The 20,615-nt window shown below is 42.1% G+C and overlaps 1 protein-coding gene across 2 annotated transcripts in view; it reads left to right on the forward strand.

Annotated features, from left to right (window-relative positions):
- ENO4 (enolase 4) overlaps positions 1-20,615 on the forward strand; it is a 46,992-nt gene that overhangs the window by 15,213 nt on the left and 11,164 nt on the right. The window contains exons 2-9 of one of the 2 annotated variants that reach the window (XM_054522927.2): positions 2,394-2,522; positions 3,271-3,461; positions 5,785-5,933; positions 7,588-7,757; positions 7,853-7,984; positions 9,600-9,653; positions 15,448-15,504; positions 17,918-18,082. In XM_054522927.2, coding sequence (XP_054378902.2) covers positions 2,394-2,522; positions 3,271-3,461; positions 5,785-5,933; positions 7,588-7,757; positions 7,853-7,984; positions 9,600-9,653; positions 15,448-15,504; positions 17,918-18,082 — 1,047 coding nt within the window. The remainder of the gene's footprint in view (positions 1-2,393; positions 2,523-3,270; positions 3,462-5,784; positions 5,934-7,587; positions 7,758-7,852; positions 7,985-9,599; positions 9,654-15,447; positions 15,505-17,917; positions 18,083-20,615) is intronic. The other variant, XM_054522928.2, reaches the window with a different exon arrangement.

The following is a 20,615-nucleotide window of genomic DNA, read 5'->3' on the forward strand; positions in this document are numbered from 1 at the left end:
CAAAAGAATTTCCCAGTTGAAGCCCCACCCAAATTACAGGATCATGAGCAAGTTAATGGTTTAAACCACTAAGGTTTGGGGTGGTCTGTTACAAAGCAGTAGATACTGAAAACATTGGCTAAGTGATCTTGGACAGTTAATTTTTGTGGAACTCAGTCTGCCCATCTGTGGGATGGAGATGATATCACATAGCTTAGAGAGTTGAATATAATGACATAATGTATATACAGTGCCCAGGGATGTCACTGACATTTATTAATTTATACAAGATTTAATTTATAGAATCCTATATATGTCAGGCCCTGTGGTTTGTGATACAGTGATAAAGAAGTCATTCTTTCAAAGCCCATATTAAGCACTTTAAAAATGTTAGTTCCTTTCCTCTCCTAACACAACGTGCGGTACATTATAGGTGCTTGGTGCTTGTTAAATTGAACTCACTATAACACACAGAGTGTAAGCTAAATAACATTTTTGCTCTCCTGATTCTAAATTCATTTAGGCACTTACTCTGTAACATAGAAACCACCATTTTAAAAATCCACGGATGGCTTGAAAATGAGCTCTTGCTTAATACTTCTGGGGCCCCACCTCTGAACTCTCATGTCGCTGTGGGTATTAGATGACCTGTTGTCCAGGTTGAAGTCACTGGATTTTGAACTGAAAGATCAGAGACCTGGTCTGCTAAATGAAAACAAAGCCCAATCCTATCTGGTAATCAAGAGAGCAATAAAGGTGTGCCTTCACCTTCCCTCCTTCCATTCTCTCCTAACTCCTGCTCCTCTGCACAGAAACACTGTCCTGAGCCTTTTCTTGCAGGCTCCTTGAGTGGGCTTTCTATCTCAGCTTCTCTTTCTTCAGTCTCTTTCTTGGATCACCTCCAAATGGCTTCTGCTTTTCCACCTCAAAGAAACTGCAATTACTAAGGCTCCCAACAAGCCTCTTTGAACACATAGGACTATGCATGAGCTGATGGTAAGATACAGCCGTCGCGTAAGTCTTCACCACTAAAATATCACATGCCTTGCTGGGAGGAATAAAAATGAGCCCATGTGCCGGGCGCAGTGGCTCACGCCTGTAATCCCAACACTTTGGGAGGCTGAGGCGGGTGGATCACGAGGTCAGGAGTTTGAAACTAGCCTGGCCAACATGTTGAAACCCCATCTCTACTAAAAATACAAAAGAATTAGCCAGCCGTTTTGGTGCATGCCTGTAATCCCAGCTACTTGGAAGGCTGAGGCAGGAGAATCGCTTGAACCCAGGAGGCAGAGGTTGCGGTGAGCAGAGATCATGCCATTGCACTCCAGCCTGGGTGACAGAGTGAGACTCTGTCTTAAAAAAAAAAAAAAAAAAAAAAATCAGCCCATGTCAGGTTTCTTGAATTCGAATGCATCATGGTGTTCTAAAGACCAGTTGGTTTCTGTATCTTGAAACAAGGGGGCTGGGCACAGTGGCTGACACCTGTAATCCCAGCACTTTGGAAGGCTGAGGTGGAAGGATTGCTTGAGGCCAAGAGTTTGAGACCAGCCTGAGCAACATAGTAAGATCCTGTATCTACAAAACGTAAAAATTAGCCAGGTGTGGTGGCGTGTGCCTGTGGTCCCAGCTACTCGGGAGGCTGAGGTGGGAGAATCACTTGAGCCTGGGAAGTTGAGGCTGCAGTGAGCCATGATGGTGCCACTGCACTCCAGCCTGGCTGACAGAGTAAGACCCTGTCTCAAAAAAAAAAAAAAAAAAGAAAGAAAGAAAAAGAAAAGAGGGATAGCTTAGGCAACTGAATTGACTATAAGAAGGGCTGCTAGCCTGTAATCCCAGCACTTTAGGAGGCCAAGGTGGGTGAATCACGAGGTCAAGAGATCGAGACTATCCTGGCCAACATGGTGAAACCCCATCTCTACTAAAAATACAAAAATTAGCTGAGCATGATGGCGCACGCCTGTAGTCCCTGCTACTCAGGAGGCTGAGGCAAGAGAACTGCTTGAACCTGGGAGGCGGAGAATGCAGTGAGCCAAGATCGTGCCACTGCACTCCAGCCTGGCCACAGAATGAGACCGTCTCTGTTGAAGAAGGCCTGCTAATCAGTGACACAGGGCCTTTTAATTAAGAAACATATGCAAGTTTCTGTTGAGAGTTCAACATACACCAAATTGCCCCACATACCAGAGACTCAGGAGTGGGCTGAATCCATATCTCGGTACGTGAGGGCAGGGCAGTTCTCACAGAACTGCTAGTCTAATCCTGGCATCAGGAAGAATACTCACGGAGAGGTTTGGTAGAAACTAGAGTCAATGTGAATGACCTTTTGAAGATAAATTAGATGTGGTATTGTGACTTTTTTTTCCCCAAACACCAACTTGAACCAGATGATTTTTGTTCTTTTGTGTGTGTTGAAGGCAAACTGCTTTTCTAAACTTGCAAAGCCTCCCACCATATGCAAAATAGTGGGGAAAGACGTACTGGATGGACTGGGGCTTCCAACCCTGCAAGTGGACATATTCTGCACCATTCAGAACTTTCCCAAGGTATGAGGCAGTTTAAGTGTGTTCTTTAATGTCCTGGCCCCACTGCATTTATTAGCAACTCTTGTCTAAACTGTAGAAAATTAATGTTTTGAAATTCAGTGTTTGCAAAATATATATATATATTTCATAGGTAGTCATGTAAGCATGAATCATACCATCAACCATGATGGCTTTATTATGTTTAAGTGTAATTTTGATACAGACATGACATGCTAACCTGAGGATGATCCAACATGGATAATGGAAATGAGGCAAAAATAGTTTATAAACTCTGACATTACTCATGTGATAGGTTCTATAAATCTACATGTAGGTTTATAGATTAGTCTATTTACCTAGACATTTATAGATGTTAGACTGACCTAAAGAAAGAAAATAATTTACTTTAATAATTTGAACAATTCATTTTAATTCACTTTGCTACATATTTGTTAGAAATAATTTTTGCTATAGTCTCTGGTAGGAGAATAATGATGATTAAGTCTGATTTTTGTTGTTATTTATCGGAGAGGTAGTGATAAAAATGAAGTTTGATGTAGGGTTTTTGTAAGGGCATTTTAAGTGTTCTATGAAGCTGAGTTCCATAGTGTTTCAACAGCTATAAAAATATCTCAAAGAAAATTATATATTCTCATTCTCCCCTTGAAATTGGTGGTAAAATTTCGTGCATGTTAAAAGCTGGATTCATTTAATTTCCTCTTTCTGGGAGAGGTAGGGAAAGTGTTGAACACATTTATATGATTTTCAGAACGTATGTTCTGTGGTGATCTCGACTCATTTTGAAGTCTATGAGAACGCTCTGCCCGAGCTGGCCGAGGCGGAGGAGGCAGAGAGGGCCAGCGCGGTCAGCACCGCCGTGCAGTGGGTCAACAGCACCATCACACACGAGCTCCAGGGGATGGCACCCTCTGACCAGGCAGAGGTGGATCACCTACTCAGGTACAGCTTCCACTTTGAAATATAAACATCAAGTACAAGCTGGGCGCGGTGGCTCACGCCTGTAATCCCAGCACTTTGGGAGGCCGAGGCGGGCAGATCACGAGGTCAGGAGATCGAGACCATGGTGAAACCCAGTCTCTACTAAAAATACAAAAAATTAGCCGGGCATGGTGGCGGGCGCCTGTAGTCCCAGCTACTGGGGAGGCTGAAGCAGGAGAATGGCGTGAACCCGGGAGGCGGAGCTTGCAGTGAGCCGAGATGGCGCCACTGCACTCCAGCCTGGGCAACAGAGCGAGACTCCGTCTCAAAAAAAAAAAATCAAGTCCAAATACATGTCCATTATCTTTCCATTTCACCTGCCAATAAAATGAGTCTGTCAAATCTATAGAATTGGGAAATCAGTTTACAAAGCGTATGTGAAAGCAGCAACATTTAGCATAAAATTTGTTTTTCTCCTGAAAACCATGTAGTTAACACCTTACTATGTAACACTACATAGGGCTTTTCGGTCTCTTTTCATGTATAGAGCTTTCCTAAGACTTAGTAAAAAGCTTCTCAGAAAAAGAATCCGATTATGAATCCAGAGGATGCCTTTTTCTTCTGCCCACCTGTCACATGCCACCTGTGAGCTCCTCATATCCTTTTATTTAGTCACAACAGCTGACACTTACATTCCGTCCTCCAGCCACAACTAAGTCTCCCATGCTTTGCCCATAGGTTGACTCAAACACGCTAACAAGGAAGCATTTACTAGGGCTATGGAAATGTTCTTCATTGCCCAACCAAGTAGTGAGTTAGAATCGTTTTCCTGTTTGTGCAGGTCCAATGCCACAACCCCTTGGCCAATAGAAGGTCAATTGGATTCTCTATTCTTAAGCTTTATCACTTACTTAATTGTATATAACATTTTAGTTTGCTTCAGAGTAAGAAAATGACCTTTGTAAAAGAAACCTTTTTTTTTTTTTTTTTTTTTTTTTTTTTTGAGATGGAGTCTTCCTCTGTCACCCAGGCTGGAGTGCAGTGGCATGATCTCGGCTCACCGCAATCTCCACCTCCCAGGTTCAAGCTATTCTCCTGCCTCTGCCTCCAAGTAGCTGGGATTACAGGCACTTGCCACCACCATGCCCAGCTAATTTTTGTATTTTTAGTAGAGATGGGTTTTCACTATGTTGGCCAGGCTAGTCAAGAATTCCTGACCTCAAGTGATCCACCTGCCTCGGCCTCCCAAAGTGCTGGGATTAGAGGCATAAGCCACTGCGCCCAGCCAAGAAACTTTTTTGAATAGTTTTGGGTTTTCTTAGAGTTTCTGAATGCTATTCCTCTATTCCCTTTTTCCCCCTTCATGTGCTATTATCATTTTCTTAATTTATTTATTATTTTTTTCTCAAGCTCTCAGTTACATCTTATATTTTATTACACTCCTTTTTTTCCTGGCATTTTCCCTCCCCAAACCACCCATCTGGACTGGTTCTTCTGTAGACCAACTACAGAGATGCCATAAAAACTTCATTGTTCTCCTGTTTCTGGAACCCACATTCTTTTCTTTCATGATTTGCTGGATCGTATCCTTTAAAAGTGAGAATGAGAAAGGGTATATGGGATGTAAAGTTTCTTAGTTATTTTATGTGTGGGAATGTTGATACTTTGCCCCCATGGTTGATAGTTTAGCTGAGTATGGAATTCTCTGTTGAAATCAATTTGTCTCGTACTTTAAAGGCATTGCCCCACTGGCATCTGGATTATTAATCTGATGCAAGTCTGATTCCTATGTCTTTGTTTTTTATTTGCCTGGTTTTTTGCCTATAGAAGCTTTTAGCCTCTTCTTTTTATTTTGGGGTGCTGAAATTTTACATAAATGCATTTAAGTGGGATTTCCAAAAGTTTTTTTAAAAATATTAATCTTAAGTGTCAAGAAAAAAGAAAGGAAGTCCTCTATATTTATATGCTGTATTTCACTCTATTCTTGACACATTTGTTTTCTGATGGTCATTTATACAAAAAGGAAATACTGTAACCCACAATAAAATTACATCTTCAAGTTTTACTCTAAAAATGCAAACCCAGGGTGCTCAAATAATTTTAAAATGAGCACTTGAAATCTTTAAACATTTATTTCCATGCCAAAATGAATTTCAGTTCTTGAATGCAGTTTTATAACAGCATCATTGTTTACTGGCTTTGAAAATTAAAGTTGATTTGTTCTTAAGTAGCCGAAAAGCAGTTATTTATTGAAATATATGGGGTCATCTCTAAAATATGACCAAAATCACAGAGTGATATTCCTAAATATCCCACTGTAAAGCCATATTTTCTTGCCATTAAGGATATTCTTCGCAAGTAAAGTTCAAGAAGATAAGGAGAGAAAAGAATTGGAAAAGAGCCTGGAATACTCAACAGTGCCTACACCTCTACCTCCAGTACCACCACCACCACCCCCTCCACCTCCTACCAAAAAAAAGGGGCAAAAGCCAGGTTGGTTGGTGACTTATCTTGCAGAGTCGTTAGTAACAAATGTGTGAGGAAGAAAGGCTGAAGCCTGGACTGCCTTTCTGAGTCTCTTGGCTACAGACCCAATTTGGGCTCACGGCCAAAAGCCATCCATCCTATGCTACATCCTCACTCAAAGATTTTGCCCCCATCCCACTCTCCATTTTTATTTGTAAAATAAAACAGTTTGTCACCCAGAGGTGATAAATACTTATTATTAAATAAGATGCATTGAGCAGTGCCAAGTGGGGGTAGAGTGGGAGGGGATGGCATGGGAGACCTTTCACCTCCTTTCAAAATTTCCATTAGCTAATCCAAAAGCCACTCCAGATCTTAGAGTTTTGATTCCTTTGATATGAACAACCAACATTTTCTCAATCCTATGTAAAATACACATTTTCTTTACAAAACTTTATTTTAAAGCAAATAATACAAATTATCACTTCAATTTGCCCTTGCTCCATGCCTTCCAACAGATTGCTAACCTCAGCCCCTGCAGTACTGTTCATTCTGAAGCTGCTCTTGGTATAACAACAGGGTTTTGTGTGTCTGCTGAACTAGAACATGCTCCTTGAGGGCATGAATCATGTTTATTCCACTTGCCATTGCCCATATCTAGCATGATGCCAGGCACGAACCATACACCCAATTAATGCGGGTTCCATTGAGTAAGAAAGCACCAGAACCAGGAAGGGACCAAAGAGACTAGGGAGGCAGGGTACCTTATTTCATAGATCCAGATGCTGAGGCCCAGAGAGGTGAAGAGATTTGCCCCAAGACAAAAGAATTATGTTTGAGTAATCTTCCCTTGGGAGGGTGGGATGGCCACTACTGAGTTATAAGTAGAGACCAACATGGATGTTCATTTGGTGGTTGCTTTTGACTGATAGAACGTGGAACTTAAGGGAAGAAGTGGGAGGGCACAGCTATTTGCTAAGCGCTCATTAAGCATGAGGTGCTGAAATATCTTATCTCGACTGGGGACCTGAACCACATCGGCAGCTGTGGAGGAAAGGACAAGAGGAACACTAGAGATATATGTAGACTCTGTCCGGACCTCATGAGACAGGGAGGCTGAGAACATATTCTAGTGAAAGATGGGTAAGGAATCTGGGTCAATGATTGGATCTGAAAGGCACTGCTAAAGATCGTAAACAACACAGAACGAGGCATTGGTTTGGTGTTGATGAGAAAGACAGCAATTTAGATATATTCACGCAGAGATGTTCAGCAGAAAGTTGAGTGTGCGGCAGCTATGGTGAAATATAGAAAAACAAAGGATTTGAAATTTAAAGACAGTTCAAATCCTCTATCTACTTTCTGTTACATGTTGGGCAAGTCTTTTAACCCCTCTAAGCCCCAGTTTATGTATATGTAAATGTAGAATAAAAATATCTACCTCATATGATTGATGAAGGAATTAATATTAAATGGCTTAAAACGTCTTAGACAGGCAAAATCCATGGCTAATGATTATTTGAGAATCTTAAGCAAAACCAAACAGAAAACTTCTTGGGGGTTGAGGTGGAGCATTTATTGTTCCCAGCCTCGGCTTTCATCCCTTCTTTATCCTGGGTCTTTCCATCTGTAAATAAAGCGTTTAGAAATACAGTCTTACTCTCAATATTTCTCCCTCCAGGGAGGAAGGATACTATTACGGAGAAACCTATTGCGCCTGCAGAGCCTGTTGAGCCTGTACTCAGTGGCAGTATGGCCATAGGGGCCGTGTCACTAGCTGTTGCCAAAGCCTGTGCCATGCTGCTTAATAAACCTCTGTACTTAAGTATCACTCTACTGAAGCACAATCAGGTTAGTATCTGTGAAGTTCCATTAAAAGGAGCCATGAGTATCTCAATATGGATGAACCCTGTTTCTCATTTTCCCTCGTTTTCCCCCTATTTCAGGAACAGCCAACAACGCTATCTATGCCTTTGCTGATGGTATCGCTGGTCAGCTGTGGGAAGTCATCATCTGGGAAGCTAAATTTAATGAAAGAAGTGATTTGTATACCCCATCCTGAATTAACAACCAAACAAGTACCTTACATTATCTCAAATTACCTTTTCTAAAAAAAAAAATACTCCATCATTGATGAACTTTTAGGGGAGCTCCCTTGTGACACCAAGGGAGAGGGAATTAAAGATAAAATGAGAAAAAAATATTTTAGGAAATCAGAGAAGTGGGAAGAAAGACCTCAAACCAAAGGGAGCACATGTAGAGCACCTTAGATGTCTGGTTTCGTTACAGCATTGGCTCATGCTGGTGACTCACAGAGAAGCCATAGCTGAGAAACTCTGCAGACCTAGAAAGTGCTGGAAGGTTGTTATTTGGGGACATCTTTATTTACTCTGCACTGTGCCCTATGGCAGCAGCAAGTGAAAGCTAGCACTTCCTAGCAGCCCACTCTGTTAAGTAAGAACTCCAGGACTTGCCTGGCACCTATGAGACTTTTAGTGCATATTTGTGGAGTGAATAAATCTCAAGTTGCATGTTCACCACTCAGAGGTGTGCAAGGGTCTATACCGCTCCTCAGTAGCCTGAAAGAGTCAATATGCCTCTTTAAATCTTTATGATGACCAAAGGTTCATGATCTATAGGAGATGCTTTCTAAAAAAGTACAGAAAGCTTTCCCCAGGCCCCCTCCAGTAATAAGTTGAGTGATATTTTATCTTAGTGGAAATCAGTAAGAAAAAAAAAATCAAGATTTTTCATGATAAAGAATTCTTTCTTAAAATAGTTATTGCCTTACAGTTTATCAGTTGCAGAAGACTAGGATTTATATCTGGCTTATCATCTGTCAGATCGTATTCAGATCCTGGTGTCAGGATCTTTCCTTTAGTTAGTATCTGTTGAGCTGTTGGCATACCAGAGCACGAGGAATGCCATTCTTTATCAGGTCTTTGTATGCAGATCTCATCATCACAACATACTTTTCTACTTTTTAAGGGACAGTAGATTTATACTGATTCAGCCACTCTAATCCAGACTACCCTGGTGATCTGTGACATGTATTGTGGGAAAGTTGTCTAGGTTGGCCAGGCATGGTGCCTCACGCCTGTAATCCCAGCAGTTTGGGAGGCCAAGATGGGAGGATGGCCTGAGGTCAGGAGTTCGAGACCAGCCTGGCCAACATGGCGAAACCCCGTCTCTACTAAAAATACAAAAATTAGCCAGGCATGGTGGTGCACGCCTGTCATCCCGGCTACTTGGGAGGTTGAGGCAAGAGAATTGCTTGAACAATTTGGAGTTTGCAGTAAGCCGAGATCATGCCACTGCACTCCAGCCTGGGCAACAGAGTGAAACTCCATCTCAAAAAATAAAAACAAAAAATAAAAAAGAAGAAGAAAGTTGTCCAGGTTGGTCCAGAGACCATAAAAGAGGATGAAGTTAACTTGATCCAGCAACTGAACCAGTCAGTTCTGAAAGGTCGAAGAGAAGCTACTGAGGGAGAAGAACCTCTCATTCCCATTCAACCCATTGAAAACTGGGGTGAAGATTAACATTTAATCTACTGATTTTGTAGAGCATATCATCCGCTAATCAGGGACTCTACAAATACTCTGAGTTAGAAATAGCCACATGTGTTATAAGTTTTTATACTTAAATTTTCTAGTCTGCAACCGTGGAAGATCATGGTTGTTCTACTTACAGGGTGTCGAGATGCTTATGGAAATTCAGAAACATATCAACAAAATAATTGAAATGGTATGTAAAGAGATTCTATGGTATCTACTTACTGACACTTAGACACCTTCTAGCATCCAACTTGTAGTTCATTTGGAATTAAATCAATTATGGTTGATATGGAGAATGTATTTATTGGCTTTGGGTTTCCCCCATGAACCAAGTGTATCCATGTCCTCAGTGGCTGTGGATCCAGCCTCTGATGGTACTTAACAATCTCATTTCAATTTCTGGGGCAACTGGCTTTGTGCTAAGATCATCCCTTAGGATTTACTAAGAAAGAAAGGATGTGGCCCCCAGGACATGAGAGGCAGCTTGAAGGAATGAGGGCACAGACTCTTGTGCCTGCATTAGGATCCTGGTGTTGAGCAAACAAGGGCCCCTGGCAGAGCAGCCCTCTTAGGGGCAGTCACAGACGCAGGCATATGAGTCACCAGTTGTCCCATCATGTTCCAAATGGGCAGTGCACAGTGACATGGCAGGGCTGAGGCCAGGAGAGGGACCCAATCCTTGTCTGTGGGGCTTCACACACACACACACACACACACACCTTTTATTTTGGAATACCTCTCACCCAGTTTCCTCCAATGTTAATGATATATTACATGGTACATTTGTCAAAACTAAGAAACCAAAATGGTACACTAGTAATAACTAACTCCAGACTTGATTCAAATTTCACTGGTTTTTCTACTAATGTCCTTTTTCTGTTCTAGGATCCAATCCAGGATCCCACATTGCATTTAGCCTGAGGCTTTTAAGCTGCGTGATTAGGAAGCAGTAGGGCTGAGGACCCAGTAGGATGGGGCTGGGATACAATAGCAGTGTAACATGGAGGCACTCTGGTTTTAACTCTGTCTCACCAGCACTGAGTGTGACTGCAGGCAGGGGGCATGGGCCCCTCCCCTGCCGGGATGGGGGTTGGCTGGCTGGGGCCCAATCCCTGCAGTTGATCAGAATTGCTTTGAGCAATTCCAGGCTGGAGCTGGTTTCCATGCTGCTTTTCAGGAGGCCAGCTTCTTTTCTGGGTGACCAGCCTGTAGAGACTCAGACTTGGACAAGTTAGCTCTGATGTTGCACTCTGCTTTGCCATTCATAACTCCGTGACCTTGGGCCAATTCCATAGCCTCTCTGCCTCGGGTTCCTCATCTATAAAATGGAGATGATCAGTACCCAAGTCATGAGGGTGACTGTGAAGAGTAAACAAGTGTAACATGAAACACGCTGCATCAGGAGCCGGTGCCACAGGAAGCCATACCTGGTGTTGGTTGTGTCACAGCAGGTGAAGGAAACCCACCTGAGCATTCTACAATTCATCCTTCTAAATTTCTTTTAAAAGTTTTTCAGCTGGGCGCGGTGGCTCATGCCTGTAATCCCAACACTTTGGGAGGCCAAGGCAGGTGGATCACCTGAGGTCAGGAGTTCAACACCAGTCTGGCCAACATGGTGAAACCCCGTCTTTACCAAAAATACAAAAAAATTAGCTGGGCATTGTGGCAGGTGCCTGTAATCCCAGCTACTCGGGAGGCTGAGGCAGGAGAATCACTTGAACCCAGGAGGCAGAGGTTGCAGTGAGCCAAGATCGTGCCATTGCACTCCAGCCTGGGCAACAAAAATGAAACTCCGTCTCAAAAAAAAATTTTTTTCTTGAATTCCAAAATCTTTCCTGACATTTTGTCTTTTAAATGTTTTATTTACTTTGTGATTACACAAGTAGCTCATGAATGTTCTTGTGAAAATTCAAATACTGATAGAGCTACCCACCCACAACCACCTCCTACAGACTACCACCCTCAGTACAGTCCCTTCTCTAAAGGGAACTGCCGTTAAAAATTGAGTGTGGCCTTCCAGGCTTTTTAAAAAAATTAATAAGTAGATAGTTCAGGCGCAGTGGCTCACACCTGTAATCCCAGCACTTTGGGAGGCTGAGGCAGGCAAATCACTTGAGGTCAGGAGTTCAAGATCAGCCTGGCCAATATGGCAAAACCTCGTCTCTACTAAAAATACAAAAATTAGCTGGGTGTGGTGGTGCACATTTGTAATCTCAGCTACTCGGGAGGCTGAGTTAGGAGAATCACTTGAACCCGGAAGGCAGAGGTTGCAGTGAACCAAGATCGTACCACTGTACTCCAACCTGGCAACAGAGCGAGACTCTGTCCCTGGAGGGGAAGAAAAGATAAATACACAACAGAGAACAGTGTTTAAAATAATACAAAAAATTATGCACAAATCAGTCTGCAAATTGCTTTACTTCTTTGCCCTTTTCATTGAGGTGTTTATCTTTTATTGATATCTAGGAATTCTTTACATAATAAGGGATTTACTCCTTTATTTATTTTATTTATTTATTTTTTTTTTGAGTCAGAGTCTAGCTCTGTCTCCCAGGCTGCAGTGCAGTGGCGCGATCTCGGCTCCCTGCAACCTCTGCTTTCCGGGTTCAATTAATTCTCCTGCCTCAGCCTCATGAGTGGCTGGGGTTACAGAGCCCAGCACCATGCCCAGCTAATTTTTGTATTTTTAGTAGAGACAGGGTTTCACTGTCTTGGGCAGGCTCCAAGGTCTCGAACTCCTGACCTTGTGATCCGCCTGCCTCGGCCTCCCAAAGTGCTGGGATTACAAGCGTGAGCCACCACACCCAGCCAATTCTTTATATACAGTAGACCTATTTTCCTGTATCATGTTGCCTGCCTTTAAATTGTATGATATGGAGTCATACCGCTTTTTAAAATTTTTTGATGAAGTGAAATGCAGCAACCTGTTCTTTTAAGGCAGTGACTCTCAACCAGCAATGATTTTGCCCAGGGGACATTTGGCAAGTCTGGAGACATTTGTAGTGGCCTTGGCTTGGAAGGAGGGTTCTGACCACATTTTGTAAGCAGGCATCAGAGCTGCTACTGAGTGCCCTGCAATGTACAGGGTGGCCCCCACAGCGGGGTGATCCAGCCCCAAATGTCAATAGCGCCAAGGCTGAGGAAGCCTGCTTGAAGGCTGTTGCTTTGTGTGCCTTGTTTCATAAGGGGCTCCCTCTTCCTGGAATACTAATAATCCACAAGTATTTTTTTAAGTTTACTACATACCATCCTGAGTGCTTTAATACTTTAACTCATTCAGTCTGCATAACTGTATAGGTAGGTACTATTATTACCCCTATTACATAGATTAAGAACCTTGGGCCCAGCACTCACCCAAGACCCCCCAGGTCGTAGGTGGCCAAGCTGGCATTCAAACTCAGAATCCATGATCTTAATCAGATGCTAAACTGCCCTCAAATCACAGAATATGTTTTCTTCAAACATTTTTATAGTTTCAAAGATTTATTTATATGTTAATTTCACCTGGCCTTTATATCAATAGTGTGAAGCAGGGATCACATTTCTGTTGACTTTCCATGTGATGTTACACGTTTGGAAGCTGCAGTGGGATTCTTAGTAATAGCTCCAACTAGTTCATTCATGTTTGAAGGAAAAGCAGTAAAGCACTTAGAGAAAGTTCAGATATCAAAAACCATCACTATGCTGTTGAAGTCACAAAGTTTAAGTTGTTTAAAGATTATGTAGTGTAGTAGAAAGAGCACAATCTTTGAAGCAACAGATTTGGTTTCTATTTTGGCTCTGCCTTATGAGCTGCCACTGTGAGCCTCTTACCTATCCTGTCAATGCACTGGTTTCCTCATCTGGACAATTTTTAACTGCCTGCCTTGGCCAAGTGTGGTAGCACATGCCTATAATCCCAGCACTTGTGGGAGGCTGAGGTGGAGAGGCCAGGAGTTCAAGACCAGCCTGGCAACATAGCGAGACCTTGTCTCCACAAAAATTAGTCCAGTGTGGTGGCATGTGTCTGTGGTCCCAGCCACTTGGGAGGCTGAGGTGGGAGGATTGCTTGAGCCCAGGAGTTTGAGGCTGCAGTGAGCTCTGATCACGCCACTGCACTCCAGCCTGGGTGACAGAGGGAGATCCTGTCCCATTAAAAAAAAAAAAAAAAAAAGCCTGTATGGGAGGAACGCTGAATTGCTGGGCTCCTAATAAAGGATAGCTATTGATAGCATAGTAATTGAATATAGAAAGATGTTTAATCCTTCCCAGTGATTACAGTGATAACAGATCATTCCCAACATTACCACAATTCTTCTATTAAGTCTTAATTTAAATCTATTTTGAGAAAAAAAATGCTGAAGAAATGGTATGTTTTCTCATGCAGGCCCCAACCCAAAGATGTCTATAGATAACCTTAGCTAAAGCCACGGTCTTAGAACAGGAGATGATAGGAGTGGAACCAGGGTTACTGCAATCACCATGCTTTGTTTTAGTAATAGAGTGATAGTTCCTGATGACATTATTTGGCTGGTGGCATAGATTAGCAGATTACATCATGCCAGATTTATTTGGGCATAACTCACTCTCCCTAGGAACTCCTGAGTAGCCTAATTCTTATTAAGGAAAGATTGTATTTGTTTCAGTTTTTAGCCATTTTTAAATCCACTTAGTCTGAGAACAGCCATTCTAGAATACATTGCATTTTTTTATGATTAAAAAGGCTGCCAGCCTGGGCAACATAGTGAGACCCTGTCTCTACAAAAATATTTACCAAAAAAAAAAAAAAAATTAGCCAGGCATGGCGGTGCACACCTGTCCTCCCAGTTACTCGGGAGCCTGAGGCAGAAGGATTGTTTGAGCTCGGGCGTTTGAGGCTGTAATGAGATATGACTATGCCACTGTACTCCGGCCTGTGTGACAGAGTGAGACCCTGTCTTTAAAAGAGAAGGGGTAGAGGTGGGGCTGGAGATTTTGACTTCCATTATGTAACAGCTTACTCTTAGTAAGGTAGACGGAAAGATGTTACGGGTTGTTTTTTTCCCTGGTTATTTTTTGCTGTTGCAAGGCCCTGTGCTAGGTGCAAAAGGAGATAAAAACATACTTCCTGTCCTCAGGCAGTTTAAAAGTCTCAACGAGGGGGCATAAAAAACATGAGAAATCCAATAATAATGCAAACCAAGACTGTTCTTTAATGTTCGCCATTCTGAATTGGAGCCAGTAATCACTGAGATCGTCCCCTGATCACATCACATGACTTCCCTTTGCCCTTCTGTTCAGGGTACCGTATGTGCATATACTTGAGTGTGAACCATACCTATGCTTGACAATCCTGCCTCAGCTTACAGAGCCAGTACACACTGAGCACGAAAGTGCATCCTTTAAAAGATTAGATCCTTGCAATAATATGCACCCAGTACCCCCAAAGTGGGAATGCCTCTTTGGGAATTACCTTTGCTCTTAACTTCATGGCACTACACCCACCAGACTCACCAGATTTAATGACCTTTGACTGTTTCAAATCAAAGTCAAAACTATCCTGCAGGAGAAAGTGTTTGCACTCTGAGAATATTCAAAACAGTATGTTGGGCCTGTAAAAGCAAATCCCACAGTGGGGTTAAGCCCTAAGGAGGGGACTTTGTATCCTCCTGCAGAAAAAAGGTGCCTGCACACAGCAGGAGTTCATGATATATGTGTGAATAACACATTATTTCTATGCACAGAAATGCATGAATCTGTATACACACCCCATATATGTGACTGGGGGCAGAGGGTAAGGATGAACTAAAGGAAACACATTCCTGAATTTGAGAAATAGTTTGTGGCATATAAAGTAGGGAGTGGCTGGAATCATCCCTATGTGCATGAGTGCGTGTGTGTGCGTGTGTGTGTGCACACGTGTGAGATTCAGTGTGGCTGGTCAGGTCTCAGAGCAGGAAGCTTTGCTTGCTGCCACAACCATGCTAAAAATTCCAGGTGATATATTTTTATCTTCTGCTCCACAGCCCTCTCCTCCAAAAGCAGAGACAAAAAAAGGGCATGATGGAAGCAAAAGAGGTCAAGTAAGTCTATATATTGTTTACCATCCTTCCATATGACACTGTTTATAGATTTCCTGTCCCTTTTTATCTTCCATAGTCACTTTTTGCTCCAAGACCAGGACTGAGGCAAATGGAAACCATATAGTGATATTGCTCCAGGCACCCCCAGAGCTGCAGTATCATGCTGCCCCTGCCTTCCAGCAACAGGCTGCCTGTCCATCGCTGGCAGCAGCTGTCTGACCATCTGGAATCTCATAGGGCTAGGAAGTATTTATGAGACGTAGGGTTACATTGGACCCTATAGGGGAAGTGTTTGGGAAGTCGAATCTCTCTGACAACTAGCTGAAAGGCACATAGGATGTTTTACATTTTATTATTAACAAAGAGAAAAACAAGAAGCACAGAAAGATGGCTATTCCTTCCATCTGGTCCCCCAAAGGCACTGAAGCGTCATTTCTGACGAACCATTGCAGGAACTCCCATTTTGCCAGGAAAGTGAGGCAAACAGTCCGCCTTGTCAAAACTGGCTGCGCTGGCTTCAGGAGCCTTGGGAGACCAGCTGAACTTGATCTGTCAGTCATGTTGGTGATTGTGAGTGCTCTGATAGATGTATCTATTATAGCCTAAACTTTCAACAATATAAATAGAAGAGCCAATAAGAACTTTGAAGAGCATGCACACGGGTGAAGGTTGCTCACATCTGCAGTATTTGCTTTGCTTTGTGAGCGAACAATCCTTGCCCCACCCTGATGTTAGGTACGTGAGAGTCGGCTGAAGTCAAAAGAAGAGGGGCTAGGAAAGAAGGGAGAAGACATGGCAAAGATAAAAAAATGAAGTTTCTTTTCAAGATTAGGAGAGAGAAGAGAAATGTATGAACACATACAGCAGTAAGTAAAATCCTGTCAACAGTTTGTATATGTTGGAATGAGCACAGCCTTCTAATATTAGGCCTTGCAAGAGGTGGAGATGGTAAACAAGCCACCAATTCTCAGTGCTGTTCCTTCATTCCAGCAGGTGGTTCTCTGCATGCTGGGAAACTTAGACCAACATCAGCCCTCCCTGTAATGAGCTTTACTACTATTTTTTTTTTCCCCGTTAGAAACAGTCTATAGATTCCAGAGAGGCAGCCACACAAGAATTAGGGGTATAAACTCTGGTGCTAAATTGCCTGGATTAAAATCTGGTCTAACTTACTTAACTCTGTAAAATGGAGATCATAATATCTTTGTATGATGTAAGGAGTAAATGTATTTACTTTATGTAATGTGCTTAGAACAGTACCTGGCATTTAGTAAGCACCAAGTAAGTGATGCTTTCATAGTTTAGAAGGCTCTGTAACAAAACTCAATTGCTGGACAAAAATCTCCCCAACTATTCCTTTGTTTGCCAAATAAAAGTTTCCTCTCATTGACATTAAAATAGTGCTATCACCAGTCAAAACAGAACATTCATTCCCGGGTTCATGTTTGTTGTTGAGTTTGGTGCACACACACACACCCCTTACCTTAAGCCCTCAGATTCATTGATATTGCTTCAATTTATAATTGCATAGTGGCAATTTATGGCGAGGGCACATCAAGGCTGACTTTGCAGTAGCTGTCTTTCCTTGGGGTTATGTGGGTCCTGAAATCATCTTCCACTAAAATCCATTTTCAGTATTGCATCCTCTTAGTGGAAGTCTTCAATCCTTTTAAAGTGGCCAACGCCTGTAATCCCAGCACTTTGGGAGTGCTGAGCACAAGACTTCAAGACCAGCCTGGGCAACACAGTGAGACCCTGTCTCTACAAAAAATAAAAAAAAAAAGCCAGGTGTGGTGGCACATGCCTGTAGTCTCAGCTCCTCAGGAGGTTGAGAAAGGAGGATGACTTGAGCCTGGGGAAGTCGAGGCTGCAGAGCCACGTTCAAGCCACTGCACTCCAGCCTGGGTGACAGAGCAAGACACTATCTCAAAACAAATAAAGAAATGAAACTTTTCCTGAAGGAGGGTTATGCTTTTAATGGCTGCATTTATCTAGAAGAAAACAACATAGGAAAGAGCAGGTTTGGAGGAAAAGGACTGGCAGAGCTAGAGACAGACAGGGTGGACATTTACAGGGAGGGCCTGGAGATTCACCAACCGGGTGGTTGTGACTCAGGCTAGCCCCATGTACAAGGAATGGCAGCGTCCATAAACACAGAACACAGACACACTAAAGAGAGAAAAGTGTGCTTTTCTCAGGCCAAACTTGGAACCTCAGGAGTAAGAAAATTACTCCCAGATACTGCAGGGGAATCATATGCCCTAAGTCATGTGAATCAATCCTAAGTAGGACTGAGAATCAAAGGACTGATCTTTGCAGAGCTATAGCTGATCATAAACCATGCTTATCATAGGAAGCGCCAAGATCCTTAATGTGCTGTATTGACATGCATCATTGTCTCTTGATCTTGCAGCAGATCACTGGCAAGATGTCCCATCTTGGCTGTTTAACCATTAACTGTGACTCCATAGAACAGCCACTGCTTCTAATACAGGAAATCTGTGCAAACCTGGGGCTAGAACTGGGAACAAATCTGCATCTAGCTATCAACTGTGCTGGACATGAGCTGATGGACTACGTAAGTTTCCACTTCAGAACATTCACTTCCTATTGAGATCCATGATTTTTAAATTAGAACTCAGAAAAAAAGAGCTTATCTGAATATTGTCCAAACAGATCTTATTGTTTTTTATTAATATTGTGTGAAGGATCCAAATATAAATGGAACTGAGAAAACCAAATTAGCTAATGACCACAGAACATAACCATAAAATTTTTTAAATAGAAAATGTCATTATTATATATAGAAATTCTTCAATAAAGATGAGTAAAATGGGTTACTTACATTGCAATCCTGAAAGCTACTGAAAAATAATTTAACAAACTGCATTTGGTTGATAAATGCTGAATTTGTCGAGCCTAAAAACTGGATGAGTTTTAACTTATGACGTGATAGGCCCTTCCAGACATGTAGTTCTTAGAATTTATGCTGTGACTTTTTAAATATAAAAAAATTTCCAAGTTATTGAAGTTTATGAAGAAGATGTTTTTATCCAACTAAACACATCACAGTGTTATCCACAGCCTGGGTTAGGAGGACAGAGCTTTAGTGATGCGATGAGACTCCACCTGGGGACCACCCACCTGAAGAGAAAGATTCTAAAAAGAGAGTGAAAAACAGGTTCATTAAAAAACATCCTAGTCGGCCGGGCATGGTGGCTCACGCCTGTAATCCCAGCACTTTGGGAGGCCGAGGTGGGTAGATCACCTGAGGTCAGGAGTTCAAGACCAGCCTGGCCAACATGGTGAAACCCCCCCCCCCCCTCTATAAAAAAGGCAAAAAATGAGCTGGGCGTGGTGGTGGGCTTCTGTAATCTCAGCTACTCGGGAGGCTAAGGCAAAAGAATCGCTTGAACCCAGGAGGCGGAGGTTGCAGTGAGCGAAGATCATGCCATTGCACTCCAGCCTGGCAACAAGAGTGAAACTCCATCTCAAAACAAAACAAAACAAAAAACAAGCAACTTGCTAGTCTTTACTTCCTCAGGGTAATACAATAGCAATTTACCTTTAAACTTGGGAAACTGGTATGTTAGGAAAGTTATTAGTTTTCTGTCTTACACATATACTTCCTGATATGGTTTGGCTGTGTCCCCACCCAAATTGCATCTTGAATTGTAGCTCCCATAATTCCCATGTGTCATGGGAGGTAACTGAATCATGGGGGTGGGTCTTTCCCATGCTATTCTCATGATAGTGAATAAGTCTCACTAGATCTGATGGTTTTATAAAGGGGAGTTCCCCTGCACACACTCTCTCTTGCTTGCTGTCATGTAAGACATGACTTTGCTCTTCCTTTACCTTCCACCATGATTGTGCGGCCTCCTCAGCCATGTGGAACTGTAAGTCAATTAAACCTCTTTCCTTTACAAATTACTCAGTCTCAGGTATGTCTTTATTAGCAGCATGAGAACAAACTAATACACTTCCCAATTTCAAATACACAAAAATGCTGAGTCTACGTTTTATGAAATGCCCAGCATATTGCCAAGCATTTATGGTGACTTGGTAATTTATGTCAAATTCAGGGGACATGACCAAATAGCATTCTGCTTTAACTGTGATGTTAACTTTTCAAAGGAAATTTTGAACACTATATAAGAACCTTCAATTTTGGCTGACTTCTAAAAGTTCTTTTACTTTTCTAAAGAAACTAAGCACATAAAAGAATATTTAAAGTAATTTCCTATTCTTCACATAATGATTGGTTCCTAGGCATACCATTAAGAAAAATAATTGCATGTTTTCATCAGCAACGTATACCAGGAACTATGAATATACTGACTGCTGGTGCTAACTAGAATGGGTATTTATTGCTTATATTCAGTAAAATGTATTAGCTTGATATCAGATAATTCTTACAATATTGTTAGTTCAAAATCATTAGCATTTCCTCACTGACAAGATAGGGTTTTTTAAGCTTTGCATTATAGAAGTTAAAAGTTCTTGCTGCTTTTGAGGGTGAAAAAAGTATGAAATCCCTTCAGTTATGGTCTTCTTAGGAAGCTGCTTAATTCCAATGGAATCCATTCTATTAGCAGCAGCAGGAAGGCATTAGCAAACCAAACAGCCACTCTGTTGCATTCCACCTCCCTCCCAGTGCCAAAATATCCCAGGTACCATCCCTGAACATAGACTTAAAAGGAAGGGTGCTTTGTTCTGCAGAAAGGCTATTCTAGATCCTTCAGCCCTGTTTACTTCTATACTTAATGACTTAGGGGCTTTCCAGACTTCAAATGAATGTTGCACTAGAATTCTACCTTCTGGACAATATCGTTACTACTACAAAGTACATGCTACCCGAGAAAGAAATGCCTCACATAAATCACATTATGTTTCGCACTGGTTGTTAGTATATCAAAAGCCTAGCCTTGCTTTCAAGCTTTAGAATATTTACAGTAAAGGAGACAAGTTATTCATTCAATGTGAGCTGAAAGATGGTAGGGTCTAGTGAGTGAGCAGGTTAGCGTTGCTATTCTTATTTTGTGAATTTATGTTATTGTCCATCTACCCAGGCAGCCAAGTCTAACAGATTATCCCCCTCCTACTCTGTA

The sequence above is a fragment of the Pongo abelii genome, chromosome 8 (genome assembly GCF_028885655.2).
Source record: "Pongo abelii isolate AG06213 chromosome 8, NHGRI_mPonAbe1-v2.0_pri, whole genome shotgun sequence".
NCBI classification, from domain to species: domain Eukaryota; kingdom Metazoa; phylum Chordata; class Mammalia; order Primates; family Hominidae; genus Pongo; species Pongo abelii.